Raw genomic sequence first — 17375 nt, 5'->3', positions numbered from 1 at the left:
TTAAGTCTTGTGCTTTTTCGTACCTTCCAATAATAACCCCATCGCCTCCCCTTTTGCCAGCCTCATGTTTCTTCTGTGGAGAGCACAAAGTTTGTAATATAATGCTGGCCTCTTCTTTTAGTACAGGTGTTGGTATTCTGCCTTTTTAGGTGTAATTTGACTGGTTTTAGTAATTTTTCTGTATGTATGCAGGTTAGTGTATATGTTATTATATATTATATAAATATTATCTCTATTTAGAGATAGATACTGTATTTATTCTATGTATATATGTAAAAGAAACCAGTTCATCTTTCCTTGCTCTTCATCTACACAGCATCCATTCATTTTGTGTCTACGTTGAAAGCTGTTTGCTTTCCCAATAGTAGTGTCCAGTTGCAGGAGGGGAGGGGGACCATTAAAACATGTTTTCACTTGGTATTGTTAAACCATGTTGGTTTTTTAGCTTTGGAAAATGAGTACATGAGTAATGGGGGACTGTCAGAGAGTGTCCTGCAGTGCTATTTCCTGGCATGGGAACAGGAGATGTGCTTGAGAAATGACTTTTATGATACATGGACATAAAGCTAAGCTCAGCTCAGCGGTCAGCATCCAGATGGATGGTTAGGGGCAAGCTCTGAACAGGTAACACATCTCTGGTAAAATAAGAACATTTATTAAATGAATCCTACCTCTAAATGTGACAGTTCTTACTGTACTACATTTAGACCTGCAACGTTGAGGACAAAATTCTTCAGAAGATGATTAAAGTCTGAAAATGAGTATGAATATGCACTTTTCATTGTATTGTAAGACACACGAAAGACTGAGAAGGTGTTTTCTGGCTTGAATATTCACGAATCCAGAAAGCTCTCTGACAAATTGCCTTGACCGTGGAAATTGATGACGGGGAAGTGTTAGCTGCTTTCATTCAGAAAGGTTGAGGAGGTCACCCTGAAGGAACTAATAACTCCATTTTCTGTGCTGTAACCATTATGAACCTTTCCAGTAGACGGGAAGAGTTTTATTATCCTCCTTCACAAGCAAGTGATGTAGCAGGCGTGGGAGAGGTTTTATTTTGTTTTTATCGGCCTTTTTTCTAATTTAAATTGAAATGAGGATATGATAGTTATCATAAACTGTGGCAGAAAATGCACAGGACGTAGCTTTTCTGAAGGGTTTTATTCTTCAGAGAACGGAAAACTGGCCCATGCTCTCCTGAGTTACTGGAAGAGCTCTGTTTGAGTTCTGCTCAATCTCCCTTCAGAGTGAGTCTTCCCAACATTGGATTGCAAAGCTCAGATAATTAATCTTCCTGAATATTTCTGTTATCTTGCTTATATGTGCGTTCATCAGTGTCTGTATAGCCTGCCAGGCACTGCAGATTAGACAGCGTTCTGTGCCCTAACTCTGCAAATGCTGGGATTTTTTTTCCACTCTTAAAGATAGAGAAAATGTTTTGTGTTGGGATGAGAAATTAAATTTACCAGTATAAATAACCCGTCTCTCTGCCTTTCTCAAAAATGCCCCTCTAGCTATAGCGCTCACCACCTTCTGATTGCAGCTACAACTTATCTCCTTTACCAACCTATTTACAAACAATTTTATACTCAAATATGGGCAAGTCTGGGATTTACTTGAGGATATCTCAATTACGGGAGCAATTCTTTGGTTTGCCATTTGTGAGCCATTCAAAAGGTGTTATTAAAATTAATAAGAATTTTATGAACATGCATTTACATGGGGCATCATGGGTGAAATGTTTGCCTGGTAATAGTGCAGAAATCTTCCACAGTGAGGTGGGTATTTCAGGCTCTTGAGAGATGCTGGGCACTGTTGTCCTGTTGTCCCTGATAGAAGGAAGTTTTCCTTTCGAATACCATGCGTTAGTTGTCTTTCCTGGTGAAAATATGATGTGCAAAATGCACAAAGCCAGAAAAATTTCCCTTCTCTGTCTTTATACTTCCTACTGATGTTAATCAGACAGTGCATTTTACTTTCTAATCCCCACTCAGACAGAAAACCCATGAAATGCTTGCTTTTATACTCCAAGACCATTTTTTAACTGTCTCTTTTTTTTCCTCTTTCAGATCTGGGTCTGGATCAATTTATAGTGAAACGCTATGATGGGAAGGTGAGCACATTAGACTTTTAAGTATTATTCAATGGCTTTTTTAACCTAGAGTCCTTTAGTTATTACTTGAATATGGGTGTAAGATAAATGAAGTATTTGCAGTGTTCTCTTCTGAGTTTTTATTGTTTAGTAGCATTGCAGTGCTTTTTATCTAAGGGCAATCAATGAGAAAAAGTTTGTGGATTCTGGGTTTTTTTAAAGCGTTCTTGTTCTAATGTTTGCAGACACAATACTGCCTCTTTTTATGTACTGTTCTTATATCTTCTTGTATACTGGAAGTAATAGGTTGTAATCACATTTCCTTGCTGCTTTTCCATTACTGTATGAGAGCCCCTCAGCTCTCACCGTTTCAGGGGAAACTCACTTGACCTTTCCCTTCCAGGCTCATCTCCAGATTCCTAAAGGAAGGAGGAGACTTTTATTTGCACCCTTAACATGTGCTTCCACCCTCATCAAATACCCTTCCTTCGCTCCCCTTTTGAACGCCAGGTCCTCCCTACAGCAGTACATGACGGTTCTAGATGTTTGTGCCATGACGATACGTGTTGGTAAAATGTGGAGGAAGCTCTGATCTAGTTTTGTCTCTGTAAGTGGAGCCACACAGCATCCTACCTGTTATTATACAAATCGGAGACCCAATTAACCACTCTGTAATTCCCACTGCTATGGAGGAGTACAGTAAAAGCAGCTCTGGTGCTAGGACTAGCAGCTCTTGTTGACTTCTTGATGCAGATAACTGCAGGTTAGCTAATTTTCTATCGTAGCACCATGTGGACATAATGACACTCCAGCTTTTAGCAGTATTTTCATTTCATCTGCACCATCTGAAAATAAAGCTTTTGTTTTTCCAAGGGGAAGTCAGCATCTGATCCCTTCACTGCTGACTGAGGTACCTGACATGTAGTGTCGGGCATTGCCAGAAAGCCTTTTACCATGGGGAAAAAAAGCCTTTAAAGCTTTATATAACCACAGTGTGGGCTGAACATGTGCAGATCCGTGTCTTGTTTTGTGGTAAGTAGGGAAAGGTAAAGAAAGAAGGTGATCAGATACCTGAGGTCCCTGTCATCAGCTGTGTACAATCACTCTGGTTACCCAGGCAGCAGAGCAAGATTCTGCTTGAAATCAAACAATTGGAAGGTAGTCTTTTGGCAGTTGGTTTTGACACACAACACTACGAAGCATGTTGTGAACACTTGTTTTCCTCTTCCCCTGCTACAGACCCAATATCTTGTTTTCATGATTCAAGAAAAAAACCCAAATCAACAACAAAAAGAAAGTACATATATTTTTAGCAAAATATGAAATGTTTCTCCCTCTGGTTTATGACAGTCTTACTTTGCATCCGCTCACTTTCATCACTTTTATCTTGTCAAGCTTTCACGCTCATCCTTTAGGCTTTACATAAACAAGATTTGTTTGTGGGGAAGAAGTGCTGAATCCCACACTAGTTTTGCTAATTGTTCCTCTGTTCCTAAGCACTCTGCAGTCAATTCCTATCACATCAGACAGAAGATCCAAAGGCAGCTCAACTTTCTGTTCCTCTGTCCCTCAACACTGAGAGGTTGAGTTGCGATGTGTTCAGCTGTGAGAGAGACAGTTACTGCGTGTTGAAAACCCACGGTCGGTGTTTGAGCTACTTAACCATGCATCACCGTCTGAGCTGCTAATATCTCACCACTCAGCATGGTGAACATCTCTGCCAGTCTGAGGATGGAGAACAGATAGCCTTTTGTCTTTGCCTGCTGCACTAACCATTTTTCACTCTGACCTGTAACAGGGGTGAAATTGCTTTTTATATAACTTACAGATGTTGGTGCTGCACTTGGCTTTCTGTATGCTGTGGTTTGGACAGTCTGAGAGTGAGGCAGCAGATTTAGAGCACTGCAATGTACTTCTCTTTTTTGTTATCTTCTCCTGGGATGCCTATTTTTTCCCCAGTCTAATAACACTTTAGCAGCCGTTTGCTCTGTTGAAAATTAAGAAATAGAGGTTCTTGTTTGCTTGGCTGTCTGCTTAAAGACACCTTGGGGCTGGCTAAATCCAGTTGTGGCTATTAGGGCTGTAGTGATATGCAGGTGAAAGGATAATTTGAGTGTAGTGTAAGTTGGTGTTGTCTCTCCCTTGGTAATGAAAGAGGCTCACGGTTGATCTGTCTGGTAGAATCTTTTCCTGATTTTATTGCTTGCTTTGGGTTGCAGCTTAAAAAAACCAACTCTGTCTTTAGGCAGTCAAGCACCATCTGAGGTGCTGCAGTGCACCTGAGGTGCTGTAGGTGCAGCGCACTCATTCAAGTTTCACTTGCATAGTGGCACCAAAGGACTAAACCATTCTGCAGCTATTCCTCCTTGTCTGTTTGCTCTTGTGGTGCGTTCCCTTTGTGTGCTGGTAGAGCTGATGAGTTCAAGCAGAAGAGTGAGAGGTCCATCGTTCCCCAAAGCATCCTTACAAATGTCCAAAGTAGTAGGACTTGTAGTACAAGTGTGCGCTCAAGAAGTAATAGGCCTGTTCACTGGAGATATCCCCTGTTTTTAAGGTGAAAGGAGTTTGTGAGCAGTCAGACATAAACGTGCTGTGATACTGAAAAGTACTGACAATCTCCAGGCTAGGTCCTGGCTGAATTAATTTCAGTTCTGAGCAGAGATGTATAGCCAGGGTTACATGCAAGTAATAATTTAGAAGGAGATTCAATTAAAATACTAGAACCATCTGTGCATTTTAATTACGTAGTACAGGACAGCGCTTAAAGTATCAGTGTAAATTCTGAGCAGGTATGTTTAAGATTGAAATGCTACAGCATTAGTAAGTAGATATATGAGCTGCTCTTTTCACAGAATCAATTTTGTTTATATGAAACTACCATAAAAACAATTAATTGACTGTCGTGCCATGATCAGGACTGCTTTTGCCAAAGGATTTTGTGTAGTGATGTGCCTCTGTGTTGTAATTGTGTTGGGTCTCTGAAGGATTTTGCTGTGCATGTGACTGAATGCTACGGTGAGAATAGAATACCTGAGTTTTTTTTCTCTTCCTGTCTCTTCTTTTTCTTAGTGAAGAAGAGTTGATGGAGAGGGCGATAAATGGCTACTGCCTTATGAGTGGGAATGATGCCGCTGTAATTTGAGCCCAAATCCTTTTTCTTCACTCATTAGGAGACCAAGAACCCTGGAGACATTCGTCCAGCAAAACCCCTTGGTCGAATCTGTTAGCTAACATGAACTTACACTTGTCTTTGACCTCCTCCTGGGCTGAACATGTAGGGAGGTAGCTATGTCCTTGGCTCCATTTTTGTCCAAGTGTATTGGTTTCTCTCCCAGGGAAGCAAGCTTTGGAAATTAGAGGAAGGGAGACATTGATTACTGTTCATTCAGAGTGGGGGAAAAGAAAAATATTAGTTGTTTTGCAAACATTTCAGAGTGTTCATATTAAGCCTGAACATAGAAGCTGATGTGAGGATAGGCACAGTCTGATGTGTGGCTCAGGGTGCTGTGGCATGAAGGTATCCAGCCCCAGAATCAGTCTGATCCATTTCCACTGCATCTCTTTCCTCTTCTTGCATTTTGGCCATGGGAAAACACTTCTTTAACCCATTTGCAGGAGAAATATCTTGTATTGTCCTTTCTCTTGCCTTATCATTCTGAATAGCGTGCCTGTGCTTCCAAGAGGTGAAGTCTTGTTTGATTTAATATGTGCTATTCCCTTGCTGCTCAACATTCATTGGGGCTTAAGAAATCTCTTTTGAGAGTGATGTGGAGATGTTCTTCCCTCATCAGACTTTTGAACTGAGGCCTTGTGCTGTTTGTACTCCTTGATTGCATCTGACTTAGCAAAATGGTAGTGAGGAATAAGCTCTCATTTAGAAGTACATTTCTTAGCACAAGTCATATGGCAAAAGCTTCATTAATGTTGCTTAAGCTGTAGTATAGATTTTGTTTAAAATTTCCTTTTTTCATGTCCTCTCTGTTTACTTGATGGTTTTTTTTGGCTTATACATTACTGATTGGCAAGCCTAATGTCTCAAAGAAAAAAGAAGCAGCGCTGTTAGTGGTGTTTCTCTAAAGCGTGAGCTGCATATCCAACCTGTTCAGAGCAAAGTCGCACCCTGTTGCCTGGGTCCTTCGGTGCAGTCCCCGTTCTGGTGAGCCCATGCCTGGGAGCTCCCAGGCTCTCCCGCAGCTTGAGCCTTCAGCAGTGCAGCCCATTGGAAAGGTGGGAGCAGAGGCAGAGAAAGGATGAGGTGAGTGCCCTGCACACATCTCTGCACTGCCTAGATTCACCTTCGTGAAGGTGGGGCTCACGCTGAATGTAAGTGTAGTGCTTTTAAGAGACCTCTAACCTATTTAGGGAAAAAGAAACCACTCTGTCTGGCTTGTTAGTTTCAATACAGAACACACTTGACTTATTCTTTCTGTTCTCCTGTGGGGAAAGTTTCTTGTTACTTCTAAATAAGAACAAAAGCCTTCAAGCTACCAGCAACAGCTTACCCTTCTGCTACCATTGCTGCAGTCAGTAATTATAGAGGCTTTCATGCCCTCTAATTAAATTCATGAATTAAGTATTTCCTGCTAGCATTTATATTTACACACTAGATGTTTTGGGATGCTGTAGAGTAATGCAGAGCAATAGCAAAATGAAGGAAAAGGGAAAATACTTCAAATTGTTCTGTGTTGTTTTCCTGCAGGGCATTGTTCATCTCTGCTTAGCAAGAAGTGAATCCCTGCCAGAGGTAGTAGGGATGTTTGTAGCCAGGAGCGTCTGCAGACGTTAATTTCAGTCCTCATCACTTCTCAAAAGGAAAGATGATTTGTATTTAAGCCGCTATTTTATGTTACAAGTTTGTTTTCTGTTTTATTCTGGCAATTTGTTCAAAAGTGCATACCCTTTTGTATTGGTTCCTTTGATGTCCTCCATTAAGCTTGAAGTGTAGGAAGGGAAGAATTGGACAAGGGCCAGGAAAACATATAAACTCACTTTCGGTGTATAGTGACAGCTCATATCATGGACCAGTACAGTGATTAGCTTACAGTACACTTAACATGCCAAGGCCGTGTAACTGGAGGTGCATGGCCTTCAAAGAAGAGCTGCCGGGAGTCAGCTCGGGAGGAAGATTTCCTGCCATGTGATTTAGAGATCATCTTGGGAGCACAGGAGCCTGAAAAAATGTGCTCAGGAATGATCCCCGTTAAAAAGACTTGGAGGTAGATGAACTATCCTTTTCTAGGGAACTGAAGGATCTTGCAGCTAGGTTTGAAAGCAGGGGAAAAGGGGGCCTTTATTTATTAGCCTGAATTTCTGGGATCTTCTGTTCTATGCGTCAGCTGAGGCTTGGTATGAGACTTCCACCAGGGTGACATAAGCTGCTATAGTCCCAAGTTTGCAGCAAGCGAGACAAGCTCAAAGTCTTGCTGTCATTTAGAAGCCAAATATTAGATCTGAGCTCCTGTGATCTGTAAGTGCCTTTGAAACCTCATTTCAAAAGGATGCAACTCCAAGTGACACTTTAACAAAAGCATGCCATCACAATTCAGTAAACAGCAGTGTAAAGTGGATATATGATTGATTTACTGAGCCCATTAACTGGAATGGATACTCAGTACTTACTCTAGCTTAGATGCGATGGCCAGTTGTCCTCAAGCCTACCTGCAGGAGGTCCTGCCAATGTCTGATGTAAGAGTGTGTGCAATGAATGAATCCCCAGGGACTGCAGTTTGATGTGTTGAGTCTAGACTGTGGCTTACTTGGAGATATCTTGGAGCGTTCGGTTATCCTGGTCTATATTCTGTGTAGAACATTTCTGTATAATTTCAGATTTCCTGCTTTAAATTCCATCAGCTTCTCTTGGAGCGTTCGGTTATCCTGGTCTATATTCTGTGTAGAACATTTCTGTATAATTTCAGATTTCCTGCTGTAAATTCCATCAGCTTCTCATCTTAGCACAGGGGGTTTTATGTCATAACTAGGAGTCATCTTCTTACATAGATAATAAACTTACACTCATCTAAACAGAAGTTCCTCTCCTGTCCCCAGAAGGGTCCTAATGAACTGGCAGGAGATTATTTTTGCCTGAGAACTTTTGTGGAAGCAGGCAGAGATGCAGTTGATTGCAGATAAGCATAGCTGAGCCAACACAATTTTTCTCTTTATAACTTTCTTTGCTGACACCTGTGACCGCGTCTGTGGGTTTCTTTGCTCTCTAGATTTCTCCTCCCAGCCAGGCTTGATCCTGTCATTTGTGCTGGTTAGCAGTTCTGAGTTACTTTTGTGTTCCCTGCCCCTTTTTCCTCCGCGTGGTTCACTGGACAGACACTGAACCACAATTTCTTCTCTTGGCTTATTTTTAATAAAAACAAATTTAATCAAAGAAAACACTTAGTTGCTTCTAACATGGGTAAACGCATGGTGCACAAACATCCTGGAGGGCACGTGCGTTGCTTTACGTCCATGTACAGAACATGCTTCATCCTTCCCTACCTCTTCTACCAAACGTTCATGGCATACTTCCGTTCTAACAGAGCTCTGCTTGCTGTTACCTTTTTGCACTGCTAATTCTGTTGCTTGTTTTCACAGGGCTCATCCGGCAGATACTATTAAAATGCTCTGGTTGCTGCATGTCATCTTTTATTCTCATTTCTAGGTACCTGACAGTTGTTTCTTCCGGCTACTGATCCATCTCTGATACTTGTGTCTTTATTCTGATAATGGTTTGGGTTTTTTGGTGTAACCAAGCATTTTCTTCCCTTTTCTAACCCTCTCCCCTTCCACCAGGATTTCTGGCAGGTACAAAGCAGACAGCATGTGCTTTAAATAGTTTGGGCTTCCGACCTCATAATATGCACTTTTCATGTAAAAGGGACAGTGTACACTCACTCCTTCTCCCCGCTCCTTTAACAAATCATCCTGAATTATCTCCTTGAATCCTCAGCCTAAAGGATTTATTTCCAAATACTTGAATTTGGCTTGTGAAGGGTACAGTCCTCAGGGTAAGCATTAATAAGTGGCTTTATTAATGTGAATGTCTTTGAGCAAAACTCAAGCGCGTATCTCCCTGTCCTCGTATTTTCAAGTTGTCTTTTGAGGTTTCTGACTTATTTCTGTCTTTATTTTGCTGTTGGATGAGACCGCAGTACGCTGACTCTCTTGGAAAATGGCATTTTCTGCTCGAGGCCGTGGAGTTAGTTTTATACGGTGAGAAAGGACAAGTGTTTACCTGGCCAAATGCTGTGGGGAAACATCGTGTGTTTGAATGCGTGTGAGTTTGGGAAAGGTTATTTCTGAAAACTTTGTGGAGTTTTTCAAGGTACAGAACTATATAGGGTGAACTGTATTAAAGAATATTTTAGGAAGAGAAGTATTTAGATGTGATAGTTTATAAGATGTTTTGTAGGGAAAGAAGCTAGAAAGCAGAACAAAATTCATTCAGGATTAGTAAGTAAAGAGGGTGGTGTACTCTAAACACTTTCTGCTTGCCCTGTATGAAACCCACAGAGGAAGTTAGCAAAAAATAAGCAATGTGGTGACAAGGTGTCCTTAGTGGGTATGTGTAGTCTTTTAGTCAGAAAATGGTTTCTGGGATCATTTTTGGGTTTAATTTCTTTGATAGCTTTGCTGGCATTAGATTAATGTGTAATACTGAAGGGATGCAAAACTAAGCTCTGAAGAGTGTCTTTAGTTTTCGTGGAGTTAGTGGGGAAGAAGGATAGAAGGAAGGAGGGTGAATGAAGCAGGACGGGAGGGAATGCTCTGAGATGCTTGACCTCCTGACCACAGAAGGAGCGGAGGTCTGGATGGGAGAAGCACGTGAAGAGGAAAAGAGGAGTGAGAGTGTGTAAGGGAACAGCAAGATTTTTAGTTGTATTTGGTTCCTTAAACCGTTTGCAATCATGATGGCAATCTCTAAGTACATGATTATATGTGGTCTTTCCCCAAACTCCCTTCTCATTTGATGGGAGGTTAGTACTGAGTGTGTGGCCCCAACCTCGTCATCTGAGCCAGTGTTTAATGCTTGCTTTCTACACAGAATTATTATTTTCCTTGTGTACTTTCACACTGGAATTTTCATCTGAGAAAATGAGCAGTGTGCATTATCAACATAATGAGCTCATCTTGATAATGCAGACGAGATGTGGGAAAGCAGTATCCCAATTGCCCATCCAGAGGCCTTAACAGCCATTTAAATTCAAAGGTATCAAAAGTCAGCTCATTTTAGAAGCATGATTTGAGATCTCAAGGACCTACCTTTAATCCTCCCCCCTCGAATTTCCACGGTGAATGCTGCTGTGGTCCTACGGATCATGATTTCATTGCTACGGAGAGGACTGAGGCAGTGCAGCAGAGCGGAGCGGAAGTGTAGACTGTCCCTTTTCTGAGGCATTTCCAATTTGCTTTTCCAGCAGGGGTTTCTCCCTTGCATGAGTGGGTCTGCTGCCTGCGAAGGGCCGGGAAAGTCTGTGTCATTTTTTTTCCTTGGTTGTATAGAATGCTGGCCTTGCGTTTCAGGTGCCACGTGTTATAAAGGTGATGAATATTTACAGCCTTGCTGGAAGAGGGGAATGCAGGTTTCTCTTTCCAGTCTCAGGAGGCCACCTGTTGTAATAATTTCTGCCTAATTTTTGATTCTCTATACATGCCCAAATTCTAATTCAGAGGAGAGAGTATGCAGAACTTCATCCACGTCCAGCTCTGTATTTTTCGCCCATGTGTTCATACAGGAAAAAATAATCCTCAAAACAAAGGGTTTAGAAAACTCTATTAAAATGTAGTCTTGAAAGATTATAAGCTGCAGTATTTATCTGCCAACAATAAATTTTAAGTATTTTCCTAAGCTAACACTCACTCACCACGATTTGCCATGCAGAATCTGATTGCGTTTGCCTGTGTTAGTACATAGGCTTCATAGGAAACCATCTAGAGCCTCTAGTCATGACACTGTGAACTTTACCACTGCAAAAAGAGATTTATGAATTTCAGAAAGTCCTTGTGCTGTCTCCATCACAACCTTAAACACTTTCTTCTTTAGTGATACATAAAAAGTGGTAGCAAAAATGCCAGCTTGTGCATCTGGAACAACTTATTTTGCATCCACTTCGTACAGCTAGCTTTAAAATCCCTAAATTCCCTCAATTCTCCCCCAACTCCTTTTTTTTAATGTCCTTGTTCACAGTGCAGAGAGAGAGACACCCCCCCCCCTTTTTTTTTTTCCCTGAAGGACTTTTGAACATCTGGGCTGAAAGGCTTTGGTTTTAATTCTGTTCCTGAAAGCCTTTTTATTTCTTTAATTCGGTTTTCTTAATGCAGGTAGTGAGGTGCCAACATGATGTGTCATTAAATCTCTAAATACGTGGCTTTGGTTCTTTAAAGTTTATATCTTAAAAAAAATAAAAGAGCCATAATTAAATCTCTCCTTTATTTGAGAGCCTCCAGTTCAGCTTTTGATGCAGATAGAATTCAATGCATTAGCCTTTTTAGTTCCCATAGCAGGCTGCATTCCCCACAGTTTTCCCTGGCATTTCTTAAGGGTTTTCCGTTATCTGTCTTGTGTAATAGACTAACACAGAGGATCTGCTGCAAACGCATTGGTTAGTGAGAGTCTTGGTATTTATTTCCTCAGATTTTAAACAATCCTGCTTGGGAAGGAGTTGCAGTAGTCCCTGCCAGCACGATGCTGTTGTGCTGGCTCTGCCGGACCAGACAAAGAGGAGCCACGTCTCTGCACATCGAAATGTTCTGTAGCTCTAATAAGATGGCAGACGCTCACTAATATTTTTGAACTTGTAAAACAGTCAAACATGTATGTTTTCTAAAACAGTATGCATGATAGGTGCTAAAGAGTGCTTAAAATACATTAGTTAAATGGATTATCCAATAAATTTTATGAAAAATATTGATTTTTTTTTTCCCATCCTTAGAAGGATTCCTAATAGTTTTTTTATTTATAGGAGCGCTGCCTGCGGGTTTAGGCCCAAGGTATCAAGTCATGCGTGAGCCGGACTAATAGCACGTCTGTACGTACTTCTTCAAGTTATGTGCACAAGTACTAATATGGAGGCTTTTTTCTCTTCTTGGAGAGATTTCATTTGTAAAGAGACCTGTATCTCAAAATTGCAATAATATGGAGGGTCATCTTTACTTTACAAAGCCAGAAAGCTCAGAAACTAGGAAAAACATTTTCTATAATTGGCAAACTTGTAACACAGATTGTTTTGGAAACTCCTACTATGGAAAGAAAATATTTATTTTTAACACTGAACATAGAGCGTTTTAACTTCTATTCCTGTATGTCCACAGCTAACTATAAAAGAATACATTAATAGATGTCTGTTCAATGGTTTGCGTAACTGAAGGTGGTCAGTTGGGACTGGAAGAGAATTGCTTTGCAGCAAGGTGACTTCACTGTTTGAAACACTCATGGTTTTGTATTTGCTTACATGGTATTGGTAACCTTACAGTATTGCTTTTAATGAGGAACAAACTGAATATGATGACATTTGTCACTAGAAGATGGTTATGCTTCATGGAAAATTCCTTACTAATTCACAAAGTTTCTTTCTGGTTCTGGAGAAATACTCATTATCTCGCTTGCATGACGATATTTATTTTGTTGTCGTTTTGGACTGATAAAGGCTGATAAATTTCTGAAGGTTTGGTGCATAGAAGTGCAAAGGTGATGTTGAAACATAAATGAGTTATGTGAATAAATGTGCCCAAAGTGTGTTTTCTCCACCAGATTGAAACACAACCTGTCAGCTCTAAGTGATTTACCAAGAATGTATTCTTCCCAAAGTGGCAAATTAAATGCCGCTCATTTAGTAGTTTCTGAAATGTGAAATGAAGTGGAGCTGCAAGGATTTAGCTGATATGGCTTTTCTAGACATGAAGAACGCAGAGCAAACACAAGCACTGCACCTGGTACCCATCTCTGCCTTTGCAGAGAAGGTATCCCTTAATTTGTGAAACTATATCTTTGTTTTCTAATTTGCAGAATTAGGTATTAACATGTTTCACTCTTTACTCAGTCCTGGGGAAAAAAAAACCCAAACTTTTAAAATCCAAAATAAAGGTAATAGTTGTCGAGGAATTGAAGGAATCGGTGGATTTTTTTTCCTCAAAAAATCCTTTGTACCTGGAAGCTGTACCATGTACTTGGCTTGAGAGAGGCTCAAGCAGTAAATCAGTCTTGGGTTACAATATATTACGTTATCTCTTTTATATGTCGTTGATGTTTGGTATTGTAAGATAATCTGCCTGTATGCCTGTAAAAAGTTCTATTCCACTGAGACTGGGCTGGCAGCTTTTCACTGAACTTCCACAGCCATGCTTGTGCTGGAAGCAATGGTACATTTGGATTTCTTTTCCTTTTTACATGTTAGTTTGGATGTTTGCTTGTTTGTGTGCTTGTTTAATATGAACCTACTGCTTGATTGGAAGATACACCATAATTGTAAACTGTTTCCCATGGCTTGCTCACTCGTGAATGCTTAGTTTTGAATGTTTTCCGGGCATGCTGAGTGATCTTAACCAATTACTCTGGTTTTGGGAATGGATTTGACATAGAAAAAAATTCTTCAATTATTTCAACTGACCGCTTTGTGAGAGTCAACTTGTGTTCAGATACAAAAGGGTGTGAAATGTCAAGTCATCCTGAAATGGTGTGGATAAATAGTTTGTGAAGATGAAATGTCTCTAAAAGAGGACAGAGGCTTGAAAATGGTTTTTTCCCCTACATTTTCTGATCCCATGCATTACCTTTCTGGCTAGAAGGAAGGGTAGAGTATGCAGGAAGGAAAGTAGGATGTGACTAAGAAGCTCAAGGTCCATAGACAGTGGATTTGCGTGTTAGGGTTTCTCCACCTTGAACTTTGAGGGATTGCAACAGTCCACATTATGCTTTGTAAGACTGATTGATACTTTTAATTTCATATTTTTTTTTCCTAGAGGTTGTATTATTCTGTAGAATATTATTCCATAAAGTTTACTGGTGGGGAACAACCCTCAGAAAGGATGATTTCAGCTTTTCCCATAGTGAGGAGAGCTTCCCACACACTTTGTAGAAAGCAATCAAACATGCAGCTTCTCAGTGAGCCAGGAAAAAATAAATGGCAAAATTGTGAATATGTTTCAACTTCTATATTCCTAGTGCTGAGAGCTTGAATATCTTATTGATTGGATCAGTTGTTATTTCTCCCCTACTGAGATCGGTGGGAGAAATTCCCTCTCCCATTAGCTGTAGGCAGGCTGGGCACCATAGTGACAGGTTTCTGACTAGTAGATGCTTGTTTAAAATAAGTAAATAAAAGATTTTACTTTGTTTGCTCCAAGTAAGATGCAAATGAGTAAATGCTTCTCCCTCCCACCTGACTATGCCTTTGTATTTCAGAGAGCAATCAACAATATCTTTTTTTTTTTTATTGTTAGTCTATGGATATGATTTTCAGCTTATGAGGAATATTTTGAGCTGTTTGATTCTGACTGTGAATTTTATGTGCAGAAAAGAAACCCATAAAAATTAATAAGCCAACCTCTAGAACTTTTTCATGGAATCCTTCAAGCAGGTGAAGTAGGATGCTAATAGCTAGTTTATAATAAATGCTGCTAAAGACAGGCAGTCAGGGTAGAGGCAATAAATCAAAGGAGCAGGTGAGATGCTGCTGGCAACACCGCTGGCAGCAGTCACAGAAAACTTCTTTCTCCACAAATCCTCTCTTCAGTTTAAAGGAAAACAGACACTGCTTGTTTGTCCTTAACAATGTAATTTTGCTTTGAATCCGTATCAATGGGAAGGGAAGCAAAACCAGTTTTTTTCAGTACATGGTACTCCAACACAGTATCCTGTAAGCATAAAGAGCAGATATCTAGCATGAAATGAATGCCATTAGCATGTTGTCTGTTCTTAGTGACTCACCTCTTATTAAATTCCTGATGCTCTCCAGAGGATAAAGGCAGAGCTACTGGGAAGAGTTTTATTTGATCAAATGAGCTGAACGTTTTTTCCCTGAAAACTACTTTTTCGTATCTATATGATTATTTTTGTCTCTTTTCTTGTGGTTTCCAAGCCAGATACGGGTTAAATTTTCATCTAAATTATTAGCTGAGCTCATCCCCACTCTGCAGTCACATACAATGGTGAGTTCTCTCAACAGGAAACTGAAGGTTGATGAGAGACATCAGCTGCAGACAGTGGGTCTGGCCCAAAGAGGCTATGTACTAACTCTTGCTGGGGTGTCTACTTGGACTTCTTAGCAGTGCCCAGTCAAGCAACAACCTAGTTGCTTCGAAACCTTCTTGCTCTTTGCAAGCCTAACGGTTCAACTTGATGTAATGTTTTGCCTGCTTATTTTATTGTCAGTTAACCAGTTTTCTTTCCTTTATCTTGTATATGATGGGATCTCCGCTAGACAGAGGTAACAGTGGGGGACAGTTGTGTAGCTGGACCCTTGTGTGGTGGTGCTTGTTGGTGGTTTCTCCTAAAACCATTCCTAAATTCAGTCTTGCTCTCACCATGCTTCTGTGCTTGCATGACCTGATTTCTGTGAAGTAACCTCATCCATGCCTACTCTCCTTTATAGTAATTCCATTTTGCTGTGTGCGTGCGTGTGCATCTTCCTGCTGTGCTCTTAAAATGGGTCATCACTGTGGATTTCCTTAAATGTTTTATGGATCCTTTTCAGTCTTTGAAGCTTCAGCGGATCAAAGGGACTTGGATTTTTGGCTTAGTTAGGGAGATTAGCTGATAGAACGAGTTTGGTATTTTCTGTTAAAACAAGATGTTTAAAAAAAATTAGAGTAAGAGAGAGAGATTAAGAATGGTATCAGTCCCGGTTCAGCTAGTGAACTTGCTAAACACACCCCTCAATCGTGTGCTTCTGATAACTACACGTTTTTGATAATGTTGATCATAGTTTATATGCACGTGAAATAATTCTTTCTGCTACGGTGGAGAATAGCTAAAGTGCTGTAAGTGAAATAAACTAATTTCCAATTTGAATCCTGTATTAAAAAATCTGATTTATATAACACTAATCTCAAATATTCAGACAATTTTAATCAAAATAGACGCAGTTTTATTTATCTGTATTTCAGTGAGGCTTAACCAACTAATGAATATTGTGCAATTCTTTATCCCCGATCTGAGATGGGGAAGCACTGATCTTTGCAGAGCATTTCTGATAGATTTGAAGGCTGGAAAAGGTCCGCTGAATAGCAATGGAGACAGTAGGGGTGTGTGTACATGGAATAGCTTGTTGGTGGTCAGGATACAAATAAAGCCTTGTGTTTCTCTATTTAACTGATTAATTTATTTTCTCTTTTTGGGGTATTTGGGATGAATAAACAGAAATTATCCCAGGAGCGAGAGAAGTTTGCCGATGAGGACAGCATATTTTATGCACTTGGAGAATGTGGACTCATTTCTTTTTCTGACTACATCTTTCTCACAACGGTCCTTTCCAGTAAGTACACAAGGTTTTTTTTTTCTCTGCAATTACTGTTTTGGCTTTTTTTTTAATTTTTGAAGGTTTACAAGCAATGTGTATGCTATTGTTGTCTACATATATTTCCCTAAAAGGAATTCTTGCTTGCTTGAAACTCAAGCTGAGTGAATAATTGCTATTTCTTCATCTGGTTTAGACTTAGCTTCGAGTGGTTTGTAAAGATAAGCAGATTGATGACTTCTGAAGATTTATTTCTTATTTTGAAATGTGACTTTTTTTTTTTTTTAATGAGTCATTTGACCTGCTGTTCAAAACTATACATGGAGATGTGTTCTTGAGCTGTATTCATAGGATGTTCTTGTGTTTGGGTGAATATTGCTTTCCAGCTCATCACTGATTATGTGACTGTTCAGACTCTCTTCTCCAGCTGTATTTTCACTCAGGCTTGTGCGTGATGTGATCCAAGGAGGAGAGAAAAGTTAAGCTGTTTACATTTCAACGAGGATCGTAAGATACCTTCTGTCTTTTCACCCTGCTGCACTTGACTTGCATTTGTGATATTTCTGTGAGCTGCTAATCTGTTCCAGCAGCCTTCTGCCCTTGAAGTGCTGGCACTGAAAAGTTTGCTTTGTCGGCCAGAAACAGTGAAACTCAAGTCTTTGGTAATGTCAAACGGCATTTCTAGACTTTCACAGGGAAAGCAAGCTCAAAGCCTTCTTTGCAGAGCTTCTGTATCTGCTTGGAAGGTGCTGCATCACAAACAGGAAAGTCAAAGGAAATTCCAGTTGGTTTTCATATGTGGGGTCAGGGGCAATACGCCACTGTCCAAATGAACTTGA

At 40.2% G+C, this 17375-nt stretch overlaps 1 protein-coding gene across 3 annotated transcripts in view; it reads left to right on the top strand.

Annotated features, from left to right (window-relative positions):
• MICU1 (mitochondrial calcium uptake 1) overlaps positions 1-17375 on the top strand; it is a 110949-nt gene that overhangs the window by 42636 nt on the left and 50938 nt on the right. For 2 of the 3 annotated variants that reach the window (XM_054072178.1, XM_054072179.1), the window contains exons 5-7: positions 2070-2113; positions 15164-15229; positions 16440-16554. In XM_054072178.1, the coding sequence (XP_053928153.1) occupies positions 2070-2113; positions 15164-15229; positions 16440-16554 (225 nt within the window). The remainder of the gene's footprint in view (positions 1-2069; positions 2114-15163; positions 15230-16439; positions 16555-17375) is intronic. The other variant, XM_054072180.1, reaches the window with a different exon arrangement.

The sequence above is a fragment of the Cuculus canorus genome, chromosome 7 (assembly GCF_017976375.1).
Source record: "Cuculus canorus isolate bCucCan1 chromosome 7, bCucCan1.pri, whole genome shotgun sequence".
NCBI classification, from domain to species: Eukaryota; Metazoa; Chordata; class Aves; order Cuculiformes; family Cuculidae; genus Cuculus; species Cuculus canorus.
The sequence above is the reverse complement of the archived record's forward strand: the minus strand, read 5'-3'. Positions and strand labels throughout refer to the sequence as shown.